The sequence below is a fragment of the Aphelocoma coerulescens genome, chromosome 1A (assembly GCF_041296385.1).
Source record: "Aphelocoma coerulescens isolate FSJ_1873_10779 chromosome 1A, UR_Acoe_1.0, whole genome shotgun sequence".
NCBI lineage: Eukaryota > Metazoa > Chordata > Aves > Passeriformes > Corvidae > Aphelocoma > Aphelocoma coerulescens.
Window position 1 is genome coordinate 76,525,077 of NC_091014.1, and position 26,724 is coordinate 76,551,800.

Sequence of the window (26,724 nt, forward strand, 5' to 3'; positions counted from 1 at the left end):
GATGTGTCTTCAACTCCTAGGATGAGGATGCTGTAGGGGGGAAATGGCTTGGCTTCCTTCAGCATTCAGCTTCAAAAGTGCAGTGAGGGGGGTGGCATGTGGCAAGCGGGGCCCAGGGGTGGTACAGCCGGGACTGCGCCGGGGAGCAGGAAACTTTCACACCGGAGTTTCCACTGCTTTCTGAGTAGCTCAGATCTAGCACGGAGACAGGCAGAGTTTTCACCTTCAGGGATTTTTCTCATTACTCATTAATAGAGAGATATGTATCTTGCCTTTTTTTTTTTTCTCCTTCTTTTTTTTTTTTTATTTTTTGCCGTTTTGCGTGGGCAACTTCTGGTTTTGTTTAAGCAAAGTATTTTGGGAGGAGTGATGGCGGGTGGGGGGCGCGACGCTCCCCTGCTTGCCCGGGTCTGCTCCTGGAGCACTCTCTGGGAAGGTGATCCTGAGCCGCTTCAGCAGAGGTCACTTGTGTGTGCGTGTGTGTGTGTCCCTGGTGTTTGTGTCTAGCATATGCATGTGGTTTTGCTGACTGCACTTGCAGGCTTGTAAATTTTCACCATGGGAAATTACCAACAAAGCCCAATCTGTCTCCTGGCTGCTTTGCACTTTCCGAGGGCGGCTGTACTTGAGCGAGCTGCAGAACGAGAGAGAAAGCGAGAGGGAGAGAGAGAGAGAGAGAAAGGGGGAGTTGGGAGGGGGGAGAGGAAGGGTGGGTGGGTGGGTGGAGGGGGGGGAGAGGTAAATAGCCTTAAATCGGAAGGGAGCTGCTTCTCTGTGGTCTTCCACAAGAGCTGCCTGGGCTCTGCTGGCTCAGTAATAACTGAGTGACCTTTTCTTTTGCTGTATTATGTCTGGCTGGTAAGGGATTGCATTTTGCAGCTGATAAAGCCCTGACTTCATTCAACTCGGCTCCTCACACGCTGCTTTAGGTAAGTTGTCTTCAGCCAGGACGGAGACAGACAGCCTTGGACTGCAAGATACTAAAAGGAGGACACCTGTAGCTCGGATGCGGTCAACACAATTACTTGGCGGATCCTTGAGGACCTCATTATTTTAAACTTAAAGAATAGCGATCTCCCTCCCCATCTCTCCCACCCCCTCTTTATTTTTTTCCCCAAACAATGCTTCTTTTTGACCTTTTCCAAGGAGAAGAGCTACAAAGCAGCCACTGTGCTTATTGAACTGCCTCCCCTGTATCGCTTAATTGAGAAGGTAAGCGAGGCAACTGTGTACATAAGCTTTGGGTCATTTGTGTATGTGTGCCTGCATCACTCTCTCTCTCTCCCTCTCTCTCTCTCTCTCTCTCTCTCTCCCTCTCTGAGTCATAAGCCGGGGCTGCAATACACACACACATCTCTGCACTGCAACTTTCACTCAAGCTGCAGCTCTGCCGAGACTGTTTTGTTTAAATCATGTGAGGCTTCATTATTTTTATGATGAGACATGAAATACATGCAAGCAGAGGATGCTGAGCGAAACCCATCCGACTGTATGTCTCGAGAAATAGCAGTCAAAGTTAACAATGAATTGCAGCCCCACCACTACCCCCCTCCCCGTTATTATTGTTATTATTATTCTTGCTTCTTCCAGAGCTTCTCGAAACATGCTCTCAATTATCAAGGGAGTCGGTTAATTTCCCACTCCCCAGCTTTAATCCACAAGCCTCCCCGTACGGCAGTTTAATTTGCAACTGCTTCGGTGCAGGGTTAACCCTTTGGGCAGAGCGGAGGCAGGAGCGGGGCGGGGAGCCCGGGGGGCAGCGCGGGCCGGGGGCGGCAGGGACGCGCACCGGCTGCGGGTCCGGGCTCCCGCATCCTCCCTCTCCCGGGCCGGCGTGAGGCAAGGGCAGCCAGGCTGGCATTGGGAAGCGGTACTTCTGTCTGCGAGCATTTCTCTTTTTTTCCGCTTTTTTTTTTTTTTTTTTCCTCTTCCCCCCACCTTCTCCCTTCATAGCGAGCACGATACGGTATGCTAACGCCGCATGTGACAGTTTAATCAAACCCATTTGTTACAACAAAGCTAAGAGACCGCTGGGATTATAGGCTTACGGCAGAGTTAGGGGAGCATGTGGCTTTGTCGCTCGCCATCGCCGTGCGGGGCCGGCGGCTCGGGGTGTGCCGTCCCCCCCAGCCCCGCCGCCCCCCGCCCCCGCTGCGGCGCGCCGCGCTCCCGCTCACTTGACCCGAGCCGAGGAAGCACTTGCTACTTTTGCCGGGATTTGGTGCTTCAATGAGAAGGAGCTCTCCAGGCGCCCGTAAATCAACTCATGCAGAAAAAGGAGAAAAGTTTTGGTAAGGCGGCGGTGCCCGGCGCTGGTGCGCAGCGGTGCGCTCCCGGGGGGAGGCGGGGGGGTCCTCCTTCCTCTTCCATCCCCGACGCGCTGCCGTGGCGAGCGGCTGTGCCAGCGTGAGCTCTGAGGAGACCCGAAATACCGCTTCCTAGGACAGCTCTGTAGGACCGCGCTTTAAACCGATTCGTTTTGCTCGGTGCAACAAACATCGCGACGTGCTGTCCCCGACACCTCCCTCTCCCCATCCTTGTGATGCTCGGAAAGGAATTGGCATAAAGGGCTTGAGCGTCTAACTCCGAAAAGGGATTCTTTGTTGTGGAGTATATGTTTCTTATTTATTTTTTTTATTTTTGCATGTGAGCTGCATCAAAATTGAACTCAGTCTTGCAAATCTCTTGTTGGCCTTTGCCAAGCACTAGCACTTTGCTGCCATGGTAACTGTAATTAAACTGATAAGAGTGGAAAAATGTCAGTATCTCTGAGCCTTGCAGCTGCATTGGAGAAAAAGGGAATCAAATTGGTTCCCAGCACCACTGCTCTAAAAAAGGAGGGGGAGAGTGCTGGGGGGGCTGGGGGAGAGAGATGGGGGGGACACGCCAGGGGTAGGAACATAGCTAAGCAGCTCCGGTCCCTGAGATCTGGGTACATCTATTTGCTGTGTTGTCCCTTAGGGGGCTACAGCCTGCAGGGATGCTCTGGGCCAGTGAACAGAGAGAAACAAGCTTTTAGGCCCAATCTAGCTTTCAAAAAGAGAAGGGGAAAGAAGAAGAGAAATCTTTTGTTTGGTGTCTCTTGGCAATCGACTAGCCATGTTGGCCAAATTCTTTTAATCTGTATCACTGCTCCCAGCTGTGGGACTGCATTCCCATTTTTATTTTTTGCCTAACCTCTTCTCTTTTCCTTTTTTTTCCATCTCCTCCTTCCCAACCCATATCCTTTATGTAGAAAGAAAGAAAAAAAATCAAAAATAAAAAAGAAAAAAGCAGATTCCTCTGTAGAAGAAGGGGCAGGAGGTGAAGTTTAGTTATATACCATGGAAAATTAACTCAAAAGTATACAGAAGAGACTATATTCAGAGTACTGAAATCCTTACTTTTATTTTTTTTAAAAAACCCCTGAGTGTTATGGAGTTGCGGTTACTTTGTTGTGTTAACTACAGAAGCTGAGACGGTGCGGATGAATGGCACAGAACAAGAGAGCATAATGGAGGCAATCAACCGTTAGGCTGGTTCACAATGCAATCCAGGCAATTAAAAGCTCACCAGAGTTTAAATGAAATGGTTCCACTTATTTCTGTGCACCACACTGCACAGGCTATTATTTATGTCTCTTTTTTTAATTATGATTTCCCTTAAACTGTCAAATAACTCAGAATAGCAGGGTCTCGGAGGCAATAAGAATTTTCCACAGAACAATTTACATGCCAATCTAAAACTAGTTACGACTCCTGATGTGCTACATATGAGTTCTGAAATGTTTCTTAGCTTCTGAAAGCTTAACTTTTTTTTTTTTTCTCCCAAGTCTGTGTGTGTTGCCCTGAATTACTGGAGCTCTGAATGCCTTTAGGATGAAGCTACAAAGTAGGAAAGCATCAGAAAAGTATTCTTTTCATCTCCTCCTAGACCCCTAACTCTCTCGTTGACTGTGTGCTGTCTGTCAGTTTGCTTTTAAAGACTGATCCACCCAATAATTAATTTGCTCCAAACTGATTTTTTAATTTTTTTTTTTTTTTTTCTGAGTTGAGGCTTGTTTTCCCTTTTGGGCTGTTTGTGCTACTGTCCTTGGTAGAACTGTGTGCATACCTCTGAAAAAGGGGGGAAGTGTGGTCTTTAAAAGTTTGTAAGAGATCCAGTGCATAATATCCAACTCTTCCTCCCAAGGACTGCTTGTACCACAAACAAGAGCTGAGTTCTGAGTGTCTCATGCCACGCTCAGCTCAGCTCACTAGGGACTAATCCCGCTTACAGATGCTTCTAAATCACTAACACAATATAGTTCATTACATCCAATCTTCATCCCCTTTGATTTTTGAGAAGGGTGATGATTTGAGTGAGATGGATTTTTGCTTCTTTCCCTTCCCCGGGAGCCTAATTTAGCTTTTTCCAGCAACCCTTCCTCTTTATCACAAAATCATAGTTACAAATCAGTTGACAGTGTTTCATCACACGATAATAACAATAAACAGGGAGGGCAGTCAGTTGCATCAAACTTATTTGGGGAGATCGAAAGAAATCTGAAAACCTGGAAGTCAGGTTATTAAGTTCTCCCTTCAAAAATCCTAAAGGTGGTGAATGGTGATGAAGAAGTCTTATTCCTGACACAGCTCTGCAGTTTCTGTGCAGTATCCTGAGGACTAGGGGTGGAGGAAGGGAGGGAAAGGAGGGAAGGATGCAGGAAGCCCTTGAAAGCATATTGGGGTGAAATAAAAAGGGTTTCTTTGACAGTGACAGACTAGGCACTGAAATTTCTCAGTTCTGAGAACAGATCTGCTCTGTGATGCAGAGCATGGGTAGGACTCTGCAGAACTGAAGGGAAAGCTGGGCTTGATTTTTCTTTTTCTTTTTTTTTTTTGCAGCCTGGGTGTAGCACTTAGGGAATTGTATGATGTTTTGAAAGTGCTTCATAAGCTCTGCTTTCCTGGGGGAGGGGGAGAGGAAGGCAACCCGGCAGCAGTGCTGTGCTCTGCTACCTGATATTTCAGCAGTGAGCAGTTTGGATGGGTTTGTGGGTGCTGCCAGCCTCTGAAAGGGCCTTTCCCATGTCCTAGGAAATAAATGAGTACTTAAACCGCAGCCTGTGAAAAGCTGGGCGCCAGTAAACTGCAAGGTATTCTTATTGCCAAATTAAGGGAGAGCTAAAAATACATGAGCACGTATCTGAAAAGTGCAACAGCATCAGAGATCTTATGGGAATGTTAAAGGGAAGAGAGATGGTCTGTGAGGTGATCTGCACTACGGTGGCTCATACCATACAGGAAAAAAGTAATAAAATGTTCTGCTGTCAGAACTAAGCAATTTAAACAGGGCGTGTGAAGAAAAGGACGTTTTCAAATTCAGAGATGTGTCAAACACTTCTTGACTTTGTTTGGAACCCTCCTATGTTTCAAAAAAAGTGTAACTTTTTCTTTTTTTTTTTACGATGAAGCGGGGATTTTTAAATAATAAAATAGAACCAGTTTCATTGCAAGTAAAGTGAGAACAGATCAGATCTATCACAGCAGAAAAGCATTCCTTCCCTCCAAAAGCTGCTGCAGATTGAATCCCCAATCTGGAGATGCTGCCAGTGGGGTGTCAGCACCACCTTTTCTCTCTGCATCAGGAAAATAGGCATGCAGGGTTGCAAATACTCCTTCCGTGGCATGTTTGCCCCTTTGCACTTGCCCCTACAAGAAGGGTTTGGTCTAACCAGTGTGAATGACAGGGCTCTGCCTACTTTCCTCATGTAGCAAATACTTCAAAAGCTGTGCAGGCTATGTGCAGGCTGCAGTTTTATTTGTAATACAATAACCTCATGTTTGCAGCATATACCTCGGGAATTATCAGGCTTGATTACTGCAATCTGCTCAGACATTCACTAGATTGGCCATGTTTCTGTGGCATCTTGTTCTCTTCAGACAGCTCAGGACAGTAGATCAGCCTGGATCAGAGACTGTCAGCCTCCACTCTCTAACCCGCTTCCTTATCAGGCGATGAAATTTTTACATTAAGATTTTTTTTGTTAAAGCCTTTAACTGTGTTAGCTCCTAGTTTATTCTGGTTTCCCTCAAGCTAAAGATTAAAGTCCTAGAACAGCCCTTCATGCTTCTAAACTTTTTTTTACTGAGTTACAAGAAGTTTATACAAATTGTGGCCGATTTTATGCATTTGTCCTCTACACGGCCAAAGAGAGGGTCTGGGGATAAGCCTGTTGTTGGCACCTAGTTTATATTTACACTCTACTGCAATAAGCAACATTACAGATTAAGGCTTTTTGACCAAGTGATGTTATTAGAGTTTCAGCAGGACTTCCCTTTACGGTCTGGTAAAGGGTTCCTTTCCAAAAATTTCTGATGTTTTCATGCTTTGAGTCGTTTATTTGCAGTCATGTTACTTTGCTGTTTCAGTGATGTACCCTGGATTCAGGGGAGTCAGCTGTCAGTTGAAAATGCTGCAAAGGCTCAGCCTTTGTCTCGTGGTGCTTTCTCAAGAGGAAATGTGTGTGTTCGTTCCCAGATCTGCCACAGACTGTGGTGCCCTGTGCAGGTCGCTGGATCTCATCCTCCCCCTTGGGAATGAGAGACAGATCTTAGGAGTAACTACATGGTGAGGAGCTATGAGCATCGGCTGGGGAGTGATGGGAGGGGCAGCACTGACTATTTTAAACTGGTTGATAGAAAAATATAGACCTTACTCTTCTATCATGAGCTGCAGATGTGGTGCAGCAGCACTGCCGGGGTGCTTCGGGGTGTCCGCTAGCAGAACTGCCTGCGCACCACTGAACGGCTCCTCCACCACGTAAATGTATCACACTCCAAGGTGTGTGGTGGGCTGCACTGCAAAGAGGGGAGCAAGGCTGCTGGGCCCATGTGTTGCAATAAGAATTGCTATTTCTAACTCAGCGATCAGCTTTGCAGGTGGGACTTAGGAGTTCAGCTCGGGAGCACCGGAAAGTCACTTAACTGGCCATGCAGTCACTGCGCTTCACGTAGGTTCCATGTGCTCCATGTACATCTGTGTGGAGATCCCTGGGATGCCTCAGCCTCTTGTCGCTGTAACCTTGATATCCATAAAGGCACACTCTACCACTGCTTTGAAGGTTACACTGGTTTTCGTGCTTTTCTCGCTAGAGATTTCAAAAAATCAAACGCAAACCAAACCAAAGAAACCCCAGCTAGCCTGTGTTCTAGCCCCCTGAACCTGCCTGTCTGTGGTGGGGTGTTACAGCACCAGCCAAGATCTGGGACTGCCAAGCTTTCTTAACTCCAGGTAGTAGAACATTCATGATGAGGGGCTCTTGAATTTGTTCTTCTTTGCTCTGAGAATCTATTTGACCTTTTCTAGTCTCTGGATAATAATAGGGTTCCATACCCCAAGTGTTGGAGTAGGATTTGCTTGTTGGCAACAGCATTCGTTCCCCAGTCTTGACAAATCCTCATTGCAATATTCGGATATGTTCTAATGAGTAACACCTTTTTCAAGTTACATCACTGGCTTTAAAACAGTGAGATAAGCTGCTGTCGTCGGTTCTTCCCTTCTCTCCTGTGCCTGTTTGATGTCCACTAAAATATCCACAGGGCTATTATTTTGCTTATCCTAAGAAGTAACTTTGAGAGAATTAGTCTGAGTGCACTGGGATGGCAGCTCATGCAGCTAACCAGAGAGACCAGTGTGTGAGCACTTTGGGGCAGCGACCTCTCCCCATTTACTGTAAAGCCGAGGGCAATTGATTTTTGAATGCATCCCTGGAAGCTGGCTGTGTTGCTCTGAGTAACATCACTCAACTGTGCTCCACTTTTTGCCAGTTCTGTCCATTAAACAGTGTTTCAGGTGTTTGAATGGTTTTTTAAATGCTCTCAGCTGTTACATCAAAAGGTGTATATATACTTAATGGACACTACTGTACTCCTTGTCCTGAGGTAGCTGTTGGCTAAAACTGGGATTGGAAAGTGGGGCAGCATTTCTATTTTTTTTTTTTTCTCCTTGACAAACTGGAAACTCTCTGACTTGTGCAGATTATTTTAAGTCAGGTTTTTCAGAGGGTCCTTACGCTGCAGGTTGTGACTGGCATTGCTGGTACTGAAGTCTTTGGAAATCTCATCACTTCATTAATATGTTTAAAAAGAACTAAAATATTAAAAAATAAAACACCCCCCCCCGCCAGCATCAAAATTTCTATGTCAAGTCTCCCAGAAACTCTCGCCCTGTGCCTCTAAAAGCTTCAATCTTTTCTTCTTTAGAATCTGAAATGCTTTTATATTTTATAAAGATAGTACAGATAAGTCCAAATATGTGGACTTAACTATGTTCGCCATATAGATACCCTGTTTATTTAAATTTTGGGTTGCTAAGTTTTGGAGATATGCTGTTTATTTAAATTTTGCATTGCTAAATATTGCATACTGTGGCTGAAATTGGATGACTTTGAACTGTTTTAATATTTCATGTTATTTTTTTAAATCATATTTCTTTTTAGCAAAGAGACCAGGTAAATGAGGTGTTAAAGAGAAGCTGTGGAACTTAGAGCAGTGGAAGTTTCTGCTCTCAAATTTATCTTAGCCTTGTTTTCAGCTTGCTGTGGACTGACTAGGTTATTTTATCCTATCTACACCACTTGCTTTTAAATGAACTGGGTGTGGGGGGAGCAGCAACGAGGTGGAGGAAGAAAAGGGCAAGAGTTTTTGTACTTGAGAGAATATCTATTTTCACTCTTCTCTTGTCTTATTGTATTTCAGGTATACAAATGCTCTCAGTCCAGCCAGACACCAAGCCGAAAGGTTGTGCTGGCTGCAACCGTAAGATTAAAGACCGATATCTTCTAAAGGCCCTGGACAAATATTGGCATGAAGACTGCCTGAAATGTGCCTGCTGTGACTGTCGCCTGGGGGAGGTGGGCTCTACCTTGTACACCAAAGCCAACCTTATCCTTTGTCGCAGAGACTATCTGAGGTAGGTCATGGCCTTCTTCCACTCGCTGACAAACTCGGGAAATCTGTTCAGCCTTCCCTATGGAGCTGCTCTCGCATAAGCAGGGCTGCCAGGCTGAGTATGTGTGGAGATGAGGAAACAAGTACTGAAACATGGAGATTAAATTAAAGTCTGAGTCAAAAAGGGCACACAATCAGGTTGAGGAGGTGGTTGCCAGATTTCTGATGCTGATACTGGTGTAGAAGAGAGTAATTCCCCCCATGCTTCCCACAGCACCGTGCTCCTGGGGAGGTGGTGGTCTCCTCCTCCTGGCAGCACAGTGGTGGCCAGGTGTAGCAGCCTGAAACCAGATGCATGGTTTTCACCAGCTTCAGGGCAGGGTTTGAACCCTGCGATTGAGGCGTGTTTCACCTGTCTTCGCTTTTGTCCTCTTAGTTTGCCAAGGGATTTCATTTGTGGCACTCAAGCTTTTGTGAATGTTGCCGCTCAGCTGTTAGAAGCTGGACCAGGATGACCAACTGTCTTCCCCATTTTTAGTAACCATGTGTCTGAGCTCCAATCCCCTCTGCTCCTGGTTTCAGCTGGTGACCTGGGCAGGATGCTGGCTAACCTGTGGCCACTTGTTAGAGGTACCAAATCAGCACCTGCTTTTTTATCTTCTTGTTTGCTTGTGGACCTACATTCTCAGAAGTTTTTGAGGAATAACTCGTAGCAAAGTACAGATGAGCAGCACCAGGATAGTTTATCTGCAGCTCATGTGTCAATAGGGCTGCTTTGCAAGACTATAAGTTTAACTGGGAAGTTCAGTTTCCCTGGGCTCTCAATAGTAAATAGAGAGAAAAGGCTCCTCTGAGGTGATTCCGAGCACCTATTTCCTATAGCAACACCTTTCCTCCATTCCCTGTAGAGGGGGTCTAATGAGACTAGCTGCTCCAGGCTAAGGTGAACTCCTGGGAATATTTCCCCTGCCCCTTTAGTGAAGCCTTTTCCTTTTAAAGGGACGTTGAAGTCGCTAATACATTGGGGAAAAATTAAAATTCTTTTTGAGTGCGTTAACTTCTAAGTTCAGCTTAAGTACAGGTACCAAACAGGAGGTTCCCACACACTGATCAGTTCCCAAGCTTTACACCATGGGTAGGTTGGAACAGGAAACAAGACTAAAGCACTAACAGCTATTGGTACTCTGGCTCTCCACGTAACCACCTCTAGAAAAAGAGAGTGGAACAAAAACCTTCACAAACGCGCTGTGCATTTGTTGAGCTGGGGCTGAAAGGCAGATCAGGTTCTTCAGATGGGCTTAGACTTCTTAATGGTAAAAGTATTCTGCTACCTATTAAAGCTCTGAGCTGAACCCAAGATAGAGTGCTGGGAACTTAGCATAGAGGCTGCATCTTAAACTCTTTGTGCTAAAGCTGCCAAAGCAGCAGGTAACAAAACCTCACTTTTAAAAACTGTTGGAACAGAAGGGAATTGTTGTACATGAACCTAGGTCACTTGCGGTCTTTAGGTGAGTGCGTGTAGAGAGGGTTTGGAAAAGCTTTTGGTGGGGGGAAGTAACATCCCAACTTTCAAAACCCATTTTAATAATCTTTACACAACAAATGCCTGTAGGAGCGAGAGAACTGCTATGGCTGTTTCATCTGAGTTCCAAATTTACTGGAGACTTTGAGCTTACTGAATCTCCCAAGTGCTAGTGCAGCAGATCTACTATTTTGAAATCAAATGTTTAAAATCAAAACCAGAAATGATGTGGTAAAAGATATGAGCAAAGCATTTCCCCAGCACAGATGCATTCACACACGCTCTTGCTCTCTGGTCTTTGAAGGTTTAACAGGAGTAAATATTTTGCTAACAGATTGTTAAAACTCACACTAAGTGATTCAGAGAAAAGAGAATTTTTTGTCTTTTTCTGTCATGATCACATTCAAAACTGGTGTTTCAGTTTTTTCTTCACACACAACACCTTTTACTTTTGCACATGAAACCAGCATACATGAGAAATCCTATAAATGGTTTAAAGATGTTTCTGATTTTTGTCTCTGGATTTATTGAGTCTTAATGAAGCTATTTTGTTATGATTTTTTTTTTTTTTGAGTGATACTTGTGAGTGCATAGATTTAAACTTGGTATTTACACTAAACTTCGAACTGATGCACTTAAGGTAATTGCAGATAGTCATTTGCCTCATTGCATCTTATCTACTTAGTTAGGCAGTGAACCTATAAAAGTCATCTTTTTAATGCTAATGTACAAACTAGTTAAATTTTCTCTAGCTTTGTAGTCATATAAGCTTTCATATTTAGCAACCCACTTGATACGAATTTAAGGAACAAATTGCATTGTACTAATGATCACATTAGAGTTCGATTATGGTTTCAAACTATCTTCTTAGGTTTTTTTCTTTTTAATCATAAAGGGAGTCTTTGCTGCGTATAAAACTGTTCTGGCTTCCTATTAATTTATGTGGTGCCCTCTAGAGGATATGTGGCTTGAACGATACTATAAAGAGTAAAATTGCTTATTAACTTGTCTCTCAGTGTTCATTATGCCTTTCAATAAGACAGGCATTCTACAGATGCTACAAGCAATCATGTAGCCAGTTTGGGTGCTTTAGCATTCACATTTACGTTCATAAATGGTGTGACTGTGTGTTTGTCTGTTTGCAAAAATATTTCCAGTATCTTTCATTTAGAAATGCCTGACAAAAAAACTACCCCCTCCCTCAGCCCTGATGCACACTCTCGTGCTGCAGTTGAGCCCCGAGGTCCCCACTTTGAGCTTCTTATAAATACTCTGTATCTTCAGAACTTCAAAACTTGCTTTGCTTTAGCTGTCTCCTTTGGTAAAATTAGTTAATTATACTACATTAAAACCTTATTCTCCGGATTGGGAGGGATTGAGGGAATGGAAGGAATCTTTAATGAGGTAATGAGCTTGAAAGATGCTCCGGGTGTGAGAAGCTTTGCCCTGGAATCTGATTCATGTAAGGCACTCCAGTGGTTTCCGAGGTGGCGTACGACACCAGGGTATCAGGGTGGCCGTGGCAGGAACCAGCTCCGTTTTGTTAACGAGGATGGGAACTGACTTGAGTAAAGAAAGGGCTCAGTGTTAGAAATAATACACTCCATGAAAATGATATGCAGAGTATAATTCCCCTGCAGGCTTCTGTCTTCTGCTTATACACTCCTGGGTTGGAAAGTGAAGACTTAATTTAAGGAACTTAGGTTTACGCCAACATTTCAAGTCCATTTATAGTAAGTGAAATATGCAAGAACTTTTTTTTTTCTCCCCTTTTTTTCCTCCAAAGCTGCACGGTGACATCTTAATGCATCAGCCTATCCTGCTCTGTCCTCTCTTCTGACTGGCAGCATGTCCATTTACAAGCACGATATTCCCTTTGAAATCTGTCATTACTGCCATTAATGACCAGTCATTATGTTAACAGCCCTTGGGCTGTTAACATGTCAAACTGGTTGTTAACTGGAATGTTATTACTTATTTAAACCGCAGGTATGAGTTGTGTGAAATGTGCTTTGGTTGCACGTTCTGGGCTGCTTCTGCTCAAAACAATAGGGAAACAGCAGAGCGTTTGCCTTTGGGGTGCCAAGGGATTTGCTTTCTGTTCCATCTGCTCATTTGATTTCTGCATATTTGTGAGGTTCTCCTACCCCTGGGCAGCCTCCTAATTTCAGGTGCAACTGTGTGCAATCCCTTCTCTTAGCCTTGCCTGCGAATGGGCAGCCGTGGATGTTTCCAGATGCACGGTAACGCCTGCTGCACATTTGAGATTAATATCTGGCCCCTAGAAGTGTAAAATAAAAGACCAACAATTACATGTAACTCAGTTGTATTAAATAATGAGCTTCCTCGGATGCAGCAGAAATATGAAAGTACAGCTGTGCTAAGCTAGTTGCAATGTAGGTCAATCACCCTTTTCACTTAGGTTTTTAACTACGCAAACCCCGCTGAGCGACCAATGACTACAAAGTGCTGTTTCATTCCTATTTAATTTTGGCAGCATTTTACTGAAGAGCAGGCATTCATGCAGCTAAATTATCTTTGCCGTTTCTGGTTTTAACTCCAGCTCCATGACACTAAATGTTGGAGTGCATATCTCTTAGTAAACACAAAGAATATGGTTTCTGATATATATATATATTTTTTTTTTCCAAATCCGTCTCTTAACATGGAAATTGAATTAGAACTTTTATTACTTTTTGCATAATTTCCCTAGCCAGGCATGCAAGATCATAAGAAAAGGATTAACAAAACTAATATATTGGGGTGGAATTTTTGCCCTTATACACATCTAGAACCTTATTGAGAATAGGGAGGATGATGATAGAGTCTACCCTCTCCCCCCACTCTTCCCCCTCCACCTCGGTATTGATTCTTTCTGTAAATATACTGCAGACTTTAAAAGTATCACTGAACAGCTATGAAAATTAGTAGATCACCATTCCCAAAGAAAGGGATGGAACACGTTGGGTTTGTTCTCTTCCCCACTTGCTGATAAAGACCTGAGAAAAGCCAAGTCTCTAAAACTGGATATTGGAGAAGATCTTGTAAATAACAAGACTTGGCTACAGAAAGTAGTGTTCAACCATAAGCACTATAAAGACATTGCCTCTGTAAAATATTTAGCTTCAGTGCAGACTGAAAAGAGCAGAATTTAGGAAACAGCTTTTTCCTGTACAACTGCTCGCACTCTAAAGGCAATTATTATTTTAAAAAATTACTGTGTAGGAGCACTTAGAGAGACTTAAAATGTCTTGTGGCCTGGTGCCGATTAGCAGATCCCATTCCTCTCTCACCTCATGGGCAGTATTACAAACACCTAAGCTATCAGCTTGCTGAAATGCATGTATAAATACTCTCTGTGTGCATATTTTCATAGGTAGTGGGTTATAAATTGTTTTCAAAATGCCTCCTCAACATGTTTCTTGCCCAGCTTGATTAAATAAGGGTAGACCTTTAAAGATTCAAGCAGGGTTTTCAGGAATATTGAGGTACTTATGGAAGTGAGGCTTGAGAGCTCCACTTTCTTCACTAAAGCTGTTTAGAACCGAACCCTTATTTATACACTAATATCCTTGTTGCAATGCATTAAAGCATTCAACAGACTAGTAGTTTGCAGGAATATTCCCTAAAAATATTTTTTAAATACTTTAAAAAATGGTAGGTGTAGCAGCTCATTTGTTCTAATTTTGCTGTGTGTGATGGATGTTCTTCTAAATTTACATAAATGGTATCATTTAGTGTGTCTTGGAAAGAGGGAAAAAAAGGCAAGAATACTCTCTCTTCCACTAATTGCCAAAGGTTTTGAAAACCTCCCGAACACCTTAACAGTTGTTGAAAGGGATAAGGAGAGTGATGCACGCACTCACAGTTAATCCACCCAACTTGCAAAGAATAATGCTTTTGATTTAGTTACACTCTGGCTAGTTTAGCTTGTTCTTATTTTAGTTCATCTGTGATAGCTTTTAATAAGAAACATTCAATTAAGCTGTTAAAATTGGTGTTTAAGTCATGTTGAAATGCTGTGAAATGTGTGTACTCAAGTTTGACGCTCTTCAGTAGTTCCATGTGTTTCCCCGTATCTGCTGGTAGTTTTCTTCAGAGCTGCCAAATTTTTAATAATTGTGTTATTTTTAGGGGCTTAAAATACACAGTTTAATTTTCAAGAATGTGGATCTTCCCTCTTATAAGGCTTCTTGAAAACCTTACGCTTCGCGTGTGTTGTCAAAATACCTCATTAATCCCCTGGAAACGTTCAAAGAATTTCAGGAGACTTTTCAGATGAAAGTACCGTGCCTCTTAAAGCCTGTCCTACAGCTCTTCATTACAGTGCTACAGTGCCGTGTATTTTGATGGAAAATTATTTTACTACAAAGGTTTTGCCAATACAGAGCAGCTCAGTAAAGCTTAATAAAAGCAGTGATTTTGGGGAAGACGAAGTAATTCTGCAGTGCCAGAGGATGGGATAACGTTCCTGGTGAAAGAACAACAATTCAGTAGTTCTGCTTAGTATTTCCTGTAACCTCTTTTAAAAGAAATGCAACTTTCTTGTTTTCATCCTTGATAATTTTTTTTCCTCAGAAGTGACTCTGCAACTAGTACTTCTCATGAAATATCTTTAAAATAATAGCCATATTAAAGTTATTGACTTCAGGAATGAATATTATCAACTGCATTGTGGCATGGGATTTGATAGCCAAGGTTTAATTGGACAGTTTCTGCATTTTTGACCAGAAGCATATGTGAGACAAAGCATCCATGCATAATGTAGTAGAATAATATCGAGTTCTAATAGCCTAACACAGAGATGCCTTTAAAAAGTTCTGATTTCTTCTACATATCCATTCCTTAAAAAAATACACTTTTCTAATTTTTTTAAATTTGTTTGAAATTTTAATTAATTTTTGGGGACATTTTACACAAAACTGAAAAAACCCCCTCAAGTCCCTACCATGTAATTAAAAGAAAAGGTCTATTCCTGAATTTTGTTACTTGATATTTACTGTATTTTTCAGGTCTTCCAGCAAATATATAGTATTCCTTCTGGATGTTAATGTTTGAATAACATGTAAAAATCAAAATGAGCTAACATTGTTGCACACCTGTTTTGCCCTCCTGACTTTAGAAATTGCTTTCTTTTTTAATTTCTCGCTGAAGTTCAGTATATTCATGATGGATTTGGAAACCAAAATACACAGTATGCAACACTGATATGGTTTCCAAATGAAACTAGTCTTAACTTTCGCTGTCCTTAAGAATCCATATTCTGGGAATACCTTATTAAATGCATTATTTATTTGATGGCTAATTTCCTAATGGATTCCTTAGTATACTAATGGATGACCTTTTAAATAAATTTAAGTAATAGTTACATATTTGGGAGATTTTGGGTCAAAATATTCTGAAATTTTTGTAGTTTTTCAGACACAAACATCTGAAGCAACCTCCTCAAAAAGCTTTCCTTGCTCTACACCTCCTTCCCTGTAATGTAATTCTGGTGCTGTTACTTTACATCTTCCTGAAGCTGCTTCTTGCCTATCCTGAATCAATTTGCCTTTCAACACTTGGGTCTCATTGCATCTCATTGGGACATTTCAAAATGGCTGTGGAGATCAGTAGATCCATAATTTAAAAGAGCAAAAAAAGGATGTCCAAGTCATCTCTAGAAAGGTGCATCTTTTCTTAGCTGTATGTATGAATCTATCAAATTTCATGTAGAGCTTTCAAATTACATATAAATCTCTGCATATCTGTTTGGTGTGATATTTACACGTAGCCAACATGGGGGAGTTCTTCATCCCATGTTCTACAGGTACTTGCAAGATGATCATGATCTCATCTTCTCTAAACCAGTGAGGACTGAGTTTAAATGAATGCTGACCATGGAGCATTTTTTGACAGCCCCATGGCAACTGGCATGGTTAGCTGCAGACTTAATTTAGGGATGTACTAAAATGTTGTGGTGGAGTGCTAGCATAAGGAATCCATGATCCAGAGCATAAGGAATCCACGATCCAGTCTCTCTCCCCACTTGACATCAGAACAGCAGATACCAGCAACTGGAGAGTATTTGGCATCTATTTTTCAAAGAGCACAATGATCCCAATTATTAACTGCAAGATATTTTCCTTTGGGATTAGAGCGAACCGTGTTGATCTATTTTATAGCAAAGCACAGCACAGGGAAACTTTTCATGAGCAGAAAATCACTACTTTTTATAAAGAGCAGAGTGTGCTTGTCTCTGGAATGATGTTCCTTGGGATATTCCCCTGCAGGTCTTGAGTGAAGTGGTGTTCTGTAGTAGTGGAATTTAAACTTTTCATCTTCTCGTTTGCGAAAATGATGGTATCTCATGTTGGCACATAGCAGATGAAAGTGGTAATTGCACAACATGAAAAGATAAAATATTTTTGGGGTGGGAGGTAAGAGCAGAGAACACTATGGATTTATTGTATCTTTTTTAGAATTTTGAAGTGGGGTGGTGAGAGCTAGTGAGAATGTCAAGTTGTACATTTGAATATACTGTACTTGTTATATTGGACTCTATCCTACACCAGGTAGTAAATGCACCCTTGCTCTTGTATTGCTGCTATCACACCTTTGTTTTTAACAAAGCTCAAAGCCTTGGATTTAATGTACAGAAATGATCACATCTCTCTTGACATTCTTACATCTATTTTGATACAATGTTCAAACTGCTTGAGAACCCAACCTGATTTTTGTTCATGACAAGCGTCCAAGCCATAAATATCAGCATACTCCATCTCTCAGGTTTTAGCCCAGTGGGTAGTATTTATTATATTGCAACCCTGCATTGAACAGCATTACTGATCCACCATGGGATAAAATAAATGTTGTTTTATTCTGTTTTATAATATTATTTCTTTGCAGATGCTTTAAAGAGAAATATGTATTAGAGGAAAGTTGATGTAAATAGTTTTCATAACTAACCACTTCTGTAAATGTGTTCACTCTAAGAAACAGAAGAATTTATTATTCTTGATCAAATTCTAACAATAGTTCAAGTAACAGCCACTGAACTTGGTTTTGTCTTTTAGATACTTTTTAAGGAAGAATTTCTAGGTAGGGATAGTTCAAATGAGTTACAGGCTGCACATTAGGGATGGAAATTGCAATCACTGTGAATTATTTTCTTATCTTCTGTCACTGTGGCTGTTTCTACATAAATCTTGGGGTTTTTTCTGAAGTCAGGACTGAGCTCAGTTCAGAGCTACTACTCTTTCTCAAAATTTGTTTTTAAAAATTAAGATTTTAAGACAATAGAAAACTTAAAAAGTCATTTTCCTGTAAGGAACAGACTTCGTTTCTCCCTTTCTAATTTGCGTTAAACAAATTTTATAGGGAATTCAGAAGTTTCTAGGATTTGAGGTGTGGATGTACAAAGAAACCTTTTCAAATAAGTCTTTATAAGCCTAATGTGTCTGTCTGTCTTATACAAAGTGTTAAGAAGGAGGAGGGCAGTTGCAATAACAAGCTGCTCTGCACTAGGTTTTTGCTGGCTTCCTTACTTAATCTGTAACCTGATACATTTAAGAATGCTCTATACCAAAATAACATTAAATCTAATCCTACAAACATGTGCTACATGCTTGACTTGGTGTACCCTGAATAATCCTATTGAAAGGTATAGGGCCTATTAATTTAGAAACATGCCTTAGTAAAGCCAAATATTTGAAATTGGAATGCAAACCCACCTTGACTTGCTGTGTCCTTGTTCTTCATGTGCTATTGACAAACCTCCCTGGCCCCCTGGTCCAGGAAAAGCTCAAACCCACAGCTCTCATCCTGGCCAGGCACCTTGTTGCCGTGTCTAGGACGTCAATCAAAGTTTTGACACCTGTGACAACCTTGCCCTGTTTGTCTCTGACGGGAAGGATGGTTATTTGTATGCTAATCCTACGTACCACTGCCCCAAATCAAACTGCTGGTGAATGATTTAATGGTCCAAGTCCAGGCTTGTCTCTACAACCCACTGGCAGCTTGTGGGCTCTGCTCTCCACAGTTTTCCTGGGAGACAGCAGTAGGAGGTGAGACAAAACTTTACTAAAAAGCCCTGAGGTTTTGTGTTGATGCTTGTGCATCTTGGGTTCTCGATGCACTTTCTCTTCATGCTCCAAAATTGTGCTAATGAACAAGTGCTGTGTACTTAGCAGCTTTAGGCTTCTAGAAGAATATGTACCTTTTTATTAAGATACTCCATTCTTGCTTATTTATGCTCCATGTAGTAATAAAAAAAAATTAAAATCCAGCATGACATTGAATACTTATAATGGGACCACTAAAAAGTAAATTAAAATGTATTTTTTCTGCTCAGAACTTCGCTTACTAAAACAGTCTTAAAACCTAGAGGAAATGCTGCACACACTGCAGCAAATGTGCTGGTTTTAATGAGCCTGGCTGTACTCTGAAGTTAGCCAAGAGCACTTCCCCCAGCACCTCCTTACCTAATTCAGTCATAATGCAGAGTGAACTGCTGGGAAGAGAGTCAGAGAGCAAAACAAAGAGCAAGGGCAGCTCCACGAGCACACATCCAGCAGTGGGTGTCTTCTGTGCTCTTCTGAGGCCTTTCATTATGACCCCTGATGGGTCCCAGGCAGGGTCCCAATTACTCTCTGTCTCCAGGTGCAGCACAGCCTGAGCATTTTCCTGTAGTCGCCATAACCGCACCTTTCTTTATTCTCCCTGTTCCTCATAGGCTCTCATCTGATAATTACAGGTAAATTGTACAAGTATGTCTTATAAGAGCACCCCTGAAATGTGTAGGGTAGGTGGTAGCACCCAGTGCAAGTTATTCAACAACTTGGCCATGGGGTAATTTGAAGGTGAGCACAAGAAGCACAACCTCTCCCTGCTGCGGTGAGCAGGTGCTTGTTTTCATCCACCTCTTTTCCCTCCCCAGACAAATATACCTCCTCTGCTACAAGATCCCTGAGGTTTACTCTGAATAAAAGCCAGTATATGTTTGCAAAATTTACTGCAATTTGCCAGATTATCAGTCTTGATAGGTATGTACTCTGTCTGAACAAATAACTCTGGAAGGAACTATCCTGAGTAATCTTGTTATTAATCACATCATCTCACTATGGTGGCAGATAAACAGTTTTCTTTGTGACCGCTTGAAAAAGCAATCTTTATCTGTTTTATATCTGTGCTTGTATAAATATATGGTAAGGTTGTTTCAGCAGACGTACAACCACTTTATAAGTTTGTCTGATTTAACCACTATAAGCCCTTTTCTTCTGAGACCCAGCTCTTCCTCCTCATCCTTCTGGTTTTAAGGTGTGTTTTTTGAAAAAGTTAGTTCTTGCCACCAACTCCCACGTGCCTCCTGTTTGGCTTACTTGTGCAACACTGTCAATATTATATAACAAATATACTGTTGCTTTTAGCAGAGTATCAAAAAGATGGTACAGGGGACAAGTATTTCTTATCCACTCCCTCTCTTCCTCCCTCCCAAAAAAAAAAAAAAAAAAAAAAAAGGAAGAAAAAAAATTGGAATGAGAAGGAAACAGATTTAGAAAATGATTGCAAGCGTGTTAAGTTTCCCAGAAAAAAATCTTGCCTAAGTGGAAAGATGTGATTTTTGTCACTGCAAGCCTGGAAACCACTATCCCTGCAAGGCACTCAAGAACTGTCTTACCCCAAATTCTGAAGAGCTCCTTTATGCATGCTTTTAAGCCCCAGTTCTTTGGCTCCTTAAGCTTCAGCTGACCTCTTGTGAAACCAAATCTAGCCTAGGCCTGGTGTGTTTGTCTGCTGAGGAAAGGCACTGAAGAGCACCCTTCCACAGCCCCTGTGCTACAGCAGCTGCCAGCAGTGCTTTGCTTCCCGGACTGGGTGGTGACACGTAGAGATGGCATCTTCCTGATAGGAGGAATAGAGCAGATATTACCAGTGTCTTTGCTGTCTCCTTCTTGGTTTGCTACAAGAACAAAAAAACCCCAAACAATCTAATTGGTTAATTCATCCTCACTGCAGTGCTGCTTGCTGGAGGCAGAACTGCTGATGGGGGGGTGGAGGATACACTGTGAAGTTCCGTGTCTGCCCCTGCCTCAGGGGCAGGTGTCTGATGATCCCCCCAGTCCCTTCTTCCTTCTGCTGTGTACAAGGGGGAGGAGTAGGTACAGCTCTGGTTTTTATATGAGGAAGCAAGAGAAGTGAAAATGTTAACAGCTGCACCCTTTTCCCTGCTTTCCCTGAAATTCCAGAGTGCTGAAAGATGACAGATATGTCATGCCAGTGTAGGCGACTGTCCTTCCTCATCACTGAAATTTGGGAGGAAAAATTATTAAATTGCAAATTTAAGAAAACTTGTCAAGAGAAGACAACATCAGTTGTCTTTAGATGGGACCCCTGCTTTCTGTTCCTAAAACTAAATGCAGCCACCAAGACATCTGCATCTGGACAGATCACTCTTCCGTAGATTTGTAGCCTTGCTGTCAATTTTCCATCCTCCCTCTGCTCAAAATGAGCACCAGCAAACTGGGCAACTCCCCACTTTTTAGTGACTGGGAAAGAGTGACAGTTTGTGTGCTCTAAATGGAGTGGTTTTACTGCAAGATTAATTCTGGAGATCTTCTGTCATTTTGGATGAGGAGGAAGGGATTGGGGGGGCTCTCTGTATGTGTGAACAGAGGTTGCCCACTGCATGCAGCAGTTCTTGGGAGGAAGAAATCCCTGTTGAAAGCAATCCAGAATTCTTCTATGTTTTGTACTGCTGCTGCCACAGTTTCCCTCTCCCCCCAAAAGGAAAAAAACCCCACACAATTCAAAAACCACAAGAAAAAGTTCCTATCTCATTGCTCTAGCACCACATGCAGCATGTCCAAAGATGGCTAAATTATGGCAGCAGACATTTGGCTCTGCCAGATTTAAAAGGTCACTACCAAAGGGCAGGCACGGAAAAAAGATCCAGTAAAGGGACAACAAAGAATAGAGACCTGAATTCAAAGCATGTTGCTGTATTTGTCCCAACATAAATGATGTCTAGTCCCACACATGATATTTATATCAAATGTTTCTTCTCATGGCCCTAACTACATTGAGCATGCTGTTGTTGCTTCCTTAATGCAATCTCCAAAGGTCAATCAAGTTATAGAGTCAGGCTGATGAGATTAGATATTACTTTAAAAAATGACCAAAAAAACTGCGTTTGGAGAAAGGCCTGAACACGACTCCAATATAATTCTGTCTGGTTTGCTCCAGGTCCCTGTTTCTTTTCCTGGAAACTCTGTGTAAACTGAACCCATCTACTTTAGCTCCAGGAGTGCTTTCTCATTCTCCAGTGATAGCTGAGGTATCTGCATGTTCTTGGGGAGAGATGAGGGAGTCTTCTGGGTACAGGACAAAAATAAAATGACACGTTCAAGTGCTTTTTTTAATGCTTCAGGGAGATTTTACTATCTGAATTGTGTGCAGTGAGCAGGGATTTTTCATTTCATACATCATTCACGACTTGCTGCAGTGATTCCAAAAGTCCCACAAGCCAAGTCGCTGCTTGCACCAAAGCACAGAGTTTCTAGTTTGTGATTTTTAACAATGGATGTTAGAGTTTTTTAAGGCTTCACCCAAAATTTGTGGTGGGCAGGTACAAGAAAAGGAGTTGTGTCTGAGGATGGTGAAGGAGATCCAGTAATGACTGTGGCAAAATGCAGCCTGCTTTTAGCTTCCCCTCCTTGCTTGTTCTCCTATTGCTATGAGCTTGATGCACAAGAGAGGTGAGCAGGTCCCCAGCTTTGTCTTTACTCTACATGTGAAAGTCTCATAGTGGCACTAGCCAAGGACTTTGTTTTACATTAGGCTGTTGCACTGATACAGAGCTGTGAGCAGCATGTGAAGTTTGTCTGGTTTTACCCCCACATGCATTTATTTAGGAGTAGTCAACACCTTTTCCAGCAGTTGTAAAGTGTCTGGGATGAAATACCAAAGGTGAGCTGATTTAAATCTAGTTTTATGAGTATTTCTCATTTTCTTTAGAAGCTTTGTAGCATATGCATGAATATTTAATTGCTGTAGTAAAAAGCAGGTGTGGGCAAACCTCTTCTAGCAATGTCACCTGTGAATGCTGAAGTCAGACTGGCCTTCTGTGTGCCTGTCAGTGGAGCTGAAGTGAATGGATACACAAGACTCTGGACAGATGGGTGAGCATCTTATTACACAGCAATTACCACACGTGTGCACATCGTGGACTTCCTGGCTCTTTCTGTAGTCTCAAGAAATCAAGCAACCTAATTACCTGGCAGTCCTTAAAGATAGCTGTGTTAAAGACACAGTTGTCACTGATGCTTCAACATTGCATTCTTTAGAAATGAAAGAATGAAAATGGGTCAAATAATTTCTTTTTTTTTTTTTTTGGTGCAGAGAGCAGGGCAGCTGAGCCTCCCCCCCCAGCCATGCTGTGAGAAAGTGGGAGAGGTCAGGCTGCAGAGCTGACCCATAATGGCTGGATGGGCAAAGCAATGAAGGCTCTGGGCAGCAGCTCTCCGAGCAATGTTGGCTGATGTGGCAACTCATATGATTCTCTCTCAGCCTTTCTGGTACTGTTTTTTTCTGATGACCTCCTGTAGCCCAGTACCATTCTTCTCCACATCCTTTCTCTGTGTTCCCAGCCTAGGTATTCCAGTTTTACAGCTCCTTTCTGTCAGGGTGAGGGAAGTGCTGGTGGGAACCTCCTCGGACAGGTCCTACCAGAGCCTAGACATACTAGTCAGGAAAGAGTTAAAAGTGTGGAGGAACACAGCCCGTGCAGGTAGCTCTGCTTTGCACAGCAGGGGCCCGGGGAACCTGTGGTCACTCACAGAAAGGCAGGAGCTGATAGCTCAGCAGGAAAACCCCAGAGAACCTCGAGCTTGGTCCGTGAGGGGATGAAAGCCCAGGGGCTTCCTTAGTTTGGGGTCCCTCCTCGGAGGCATGAGCTTGAGGAGTTTCTGTGTTACTGCGCCATGAATAAATTGCTTCATGGATCCAGACATCCAGGACTCTGCTCTGGGGAACCTGGTCTGGCTGTGTGAGTGTGGGGTGTGTGGGGAACCACACGGCAACCTGTCCCTGCTGGGTCACTGGAGCTGTCCCAAACGGGCTTTGGTCCCAGCTCAGGTGGTGGAGCGTGACTGCCCGAGTGGCTCCTGCATGGTCGGACAGGGAAGTTTCCTGAACAAAGAGCCAGCAATTGTGATCCCACCCAGCGCCGAAATTTCAGCCTAAGATTCTTGGAGTTATTTTTTGTACATTTACAGACCTGCACTGCCAAAGGAGCTCAGCATAATGTTGACAAGTCTATCCAGAATATCTGCTGTGAACCGCCCTCTGGCTCTGCCAAAGCAGAGCTTGTCGGAAGGGCCCTTGGACAGGAGTTTATGGCTGCGTTTTCCCATTCTTATGGCAATTCCCCCTCAGTTGGATGGAGGGCCTGCAGAGTCCATTTATCCTGTTCCAGCCCCTTCATCTGGCACTCAGCACCTACAGGAGGGCAGGAATCTGAAAACAGGCTTTGTTATGACAGAGATCTCCAGATCTTGTAGCAGATGTTGCTGGTGAGAAGCAATTCTGTTCCAGCCAAACCTTCTTCAGCTCGGCTGAGAAGATGCATAGAGAATCTCATAAGGCTACAGGCTTTGGCAAGGAATCTCAGCTTTTACCGATGCCAGCTTCTCTCTATATATCTTTTTGAAGGCTGTGTAGAGCGAATGATCTCTTCTCTGTCTCTGTGAAACAGCTGTAAATTTCTCTTCCTTTAACCCCCCCCCCACCCTTTAAACAGCCCTGACAACAGCCAACAGTTATCAGATGCAAAATGAACTATGTGCCTGGGATAAAGAGTTGTGTATCTGCCTCTCCTTGATCGATCCACTGGACGTTTTGTATGCCAGTGCTTTAACTGAAAATATTCCCAGGAAGAAGAAATCCCTGGTAATTTCCATAACAGCCTTTTAAGAAGTCTTGTCACCTTTTAAAAAGACATTTGCTTCCCCTTTTCCCTCTCTCCCTCCCCAGCTCCACACGTTGTTTGTTTTAACCTCATCCTCTGTATACAGACTGCTGCTTTACCGTGTGCTGCAGACCTCTCTGCTTTGGGCCCAGAAGATCTTACCAAGATGTTTGTAGCTTACTTTAAATCAGTGCTTGTGCTAATCCCTTTCCAATAATTCCCTGGCACTAAAAAGCCTTTCCTGATTTTGAGGGAGGAAGTTCTGCCATACATGTGAACCTGGGACTGCAGAATTTCTGCCCAAGGTATCTGTTCCCTTGGAGCTGAGAAAATGTCCCATTCCAGTTTTCATAGTAGAGACAACTGAGAGCTTGTGAGTAATTTGCCTACAACAGGAGATGGGTTTGTGGCATAGTGATTTTACCCAAACTCTCTAAAAAATTAAGTCGATCCTGCTTGTTTTCTTTTTCTGACAGTGATGATTCTACCCCAAAGGGAGGGGAAAAGTCATATTTCTTTTAAGGATCAATTAACAAGTGAATAATGCATCGGTTTTTCATCTGAGTAATTTTGTATGCTTTGATTGATTTCATCCTTGTGAATAATTCTCCGCACGTTGTGCATTTATGGCGCTGGTAGTTTGAGGTGCTGCGGGAACGGCACGTTCGAGTTCAGCAAAGCAGATGAGGCTTCTCAAAGTGCTCAGCAGCCCTGCTGCTTCTTGGAGTCAGAGGAGAATTGGGCCAGTGTTGAGCCATTTATAAATCCACTCCCAGCCTACCCAATGCACGAAAAGAGGGGCTGACCCCGCTGCAGCTGGCTCATGTGAGGTCGTGTACAGCCACCTAAAGCATGGCAAAGACGTCAGAGAAGAGATTCTCAGGGGTGGCCCTTTGTACCTAAAGGGCACTTCATGTGCATGAGCACTGGAAAACTTGTTTTCCCAAGTAACTGGGAGTATGATAGTCTGATTAACTATTGAACTGCAGCCCCTATCTAAATTCACTGTGAGTTTCGGAACTACTGCTGTCACAGTCCTTGTTCTGTAAAATCACAGGCCTGGGTGCATCTCCCACAGAAAAATTGCCATTTTTCCTCTCCTCTTGCCAGGATGCTATCAAGGGCAAACATCTCTATTTTATGATGTTATTGTCCCTACTTGTTTTGGGGAAAAGGTGCCTGTTTTAAGGAAAAAAAAGATAATTGATTACAATACTGTTAGTTAAGCAGCTCAGGGAAAGGTTTGTTATTTTGTTTTCACTATTAAAGTATCCCTTAATCCACCTTGCTGGGTCTCTACCACTCCTGTAATATTCAATCAAGCCCTTGTTTTGTGAGAAATGTGACAATGCATTGTTGGCACTTTACAAACCTACAGCCCTTGGCAATAGATAATGAGAGGCAGGGTTTTTTTTTTTTCCCTGTGCAGGACACAATGAAATTTTAGACAGATGAATGCTAAGAGAACCCTATGTACCAAAGGCAATGTTTACTGCATGTAATACATATCATTGTTTGTCTCCTGTAGTGAAAAATACTTGTGTCACGCTGTTAAAATGTACTCCTGACAGAACAGAGCTTGCTATTATAGGGTCCATTGCTTAAAAAAATGATATACCGACAGAAATACAATTTAAGAAAATTTAGCACCAAGGGTAGTCGACCATGTAGGCTACTATTAAGGGGCCAAAACTCAAGGCCGTGGTTTTATTAAAAAAGAGGGATAGTTTATTTGCTAGTAGTAGGTAAAGTTAAAAAAAAAAAAAAAACATAGGAGGGAGAAAGGAAAAAAATCAACTTGCATTCACTTGGTCTCTAGTGTGTAAAAAATTAATAAAAGCAACAGTTCAATAAGATTTTATTGCAGAAATGTTTAAGTGAAACAGTTTAGGAATGCTTCAGATTTTTAAACAGTTCTGCTGTGGAGCACTGTAGCAGCACAGTGCGTAACAAATTGTTGCTTTTTGATGCAAGGCACACCCAGTGCTTTTCATAAAATGAATCGTGAGTCCTGGTTAATTTGAATCAGTTTGTGCATTCCTTCATATTCTTCTTTGGTTTTAGAAGCACAGGGAGATTAGCAGTTTACTGTGAGCAAATGCTCTGTGGTGGCTGACCTTGCACAGTTAGATCATCAGATGTTGGCTTTAAGTTAATAGTGGTCAACTTATTGGTCACTAATTTGGATCTAGAATTAATTTGCTCCTTCCCAATTCTTCACTGAAAATTTCTAATTGCTAGTTCATGATGTGTATCAGTCTGTGGGGTACCAAAAAGCCTTTTTTTTTTTTTTTTATCTGCCTTTTGCAATTATTTAGCAAAATAAACAACGCAACTTGGGAAGA

The 26,724-nt window shown here is 42.5% G+C and overlaps 1 protein-coding gene across 4 annotated transcripts in view; it reads left to right on the forward strand.

The window, feature by feature from the left end:
• Positions 1-26,724, forward strand: part of LMO3 (LIM domain only 3) — a 66,123-nt gene that overhangs the window by 8,819 nt on the left and 30,580 nt on the right. For 3 of the 4 annotated variants that reach the window (XM_069003552.1, XM_069003554.1, XM_069003555.1), the window contains exon 2: positions 8,721-8,934. In XM_069003552.1, coding sequence (XP_068859653.1) covers positions 8,729-8,934 — 206 coding nt within the window. In that variant the 5' untranslated portion in view covers positions 8,721-8,728. Of the gene's footprint in view, positions 1-863; positions 930-1,146; positions 1,213-8,720; positions 8,935-26,724 lie in introns of all 4 variants that reach the window. The other variant, XM_069003553.1, reaches the window with a different exon arrangement.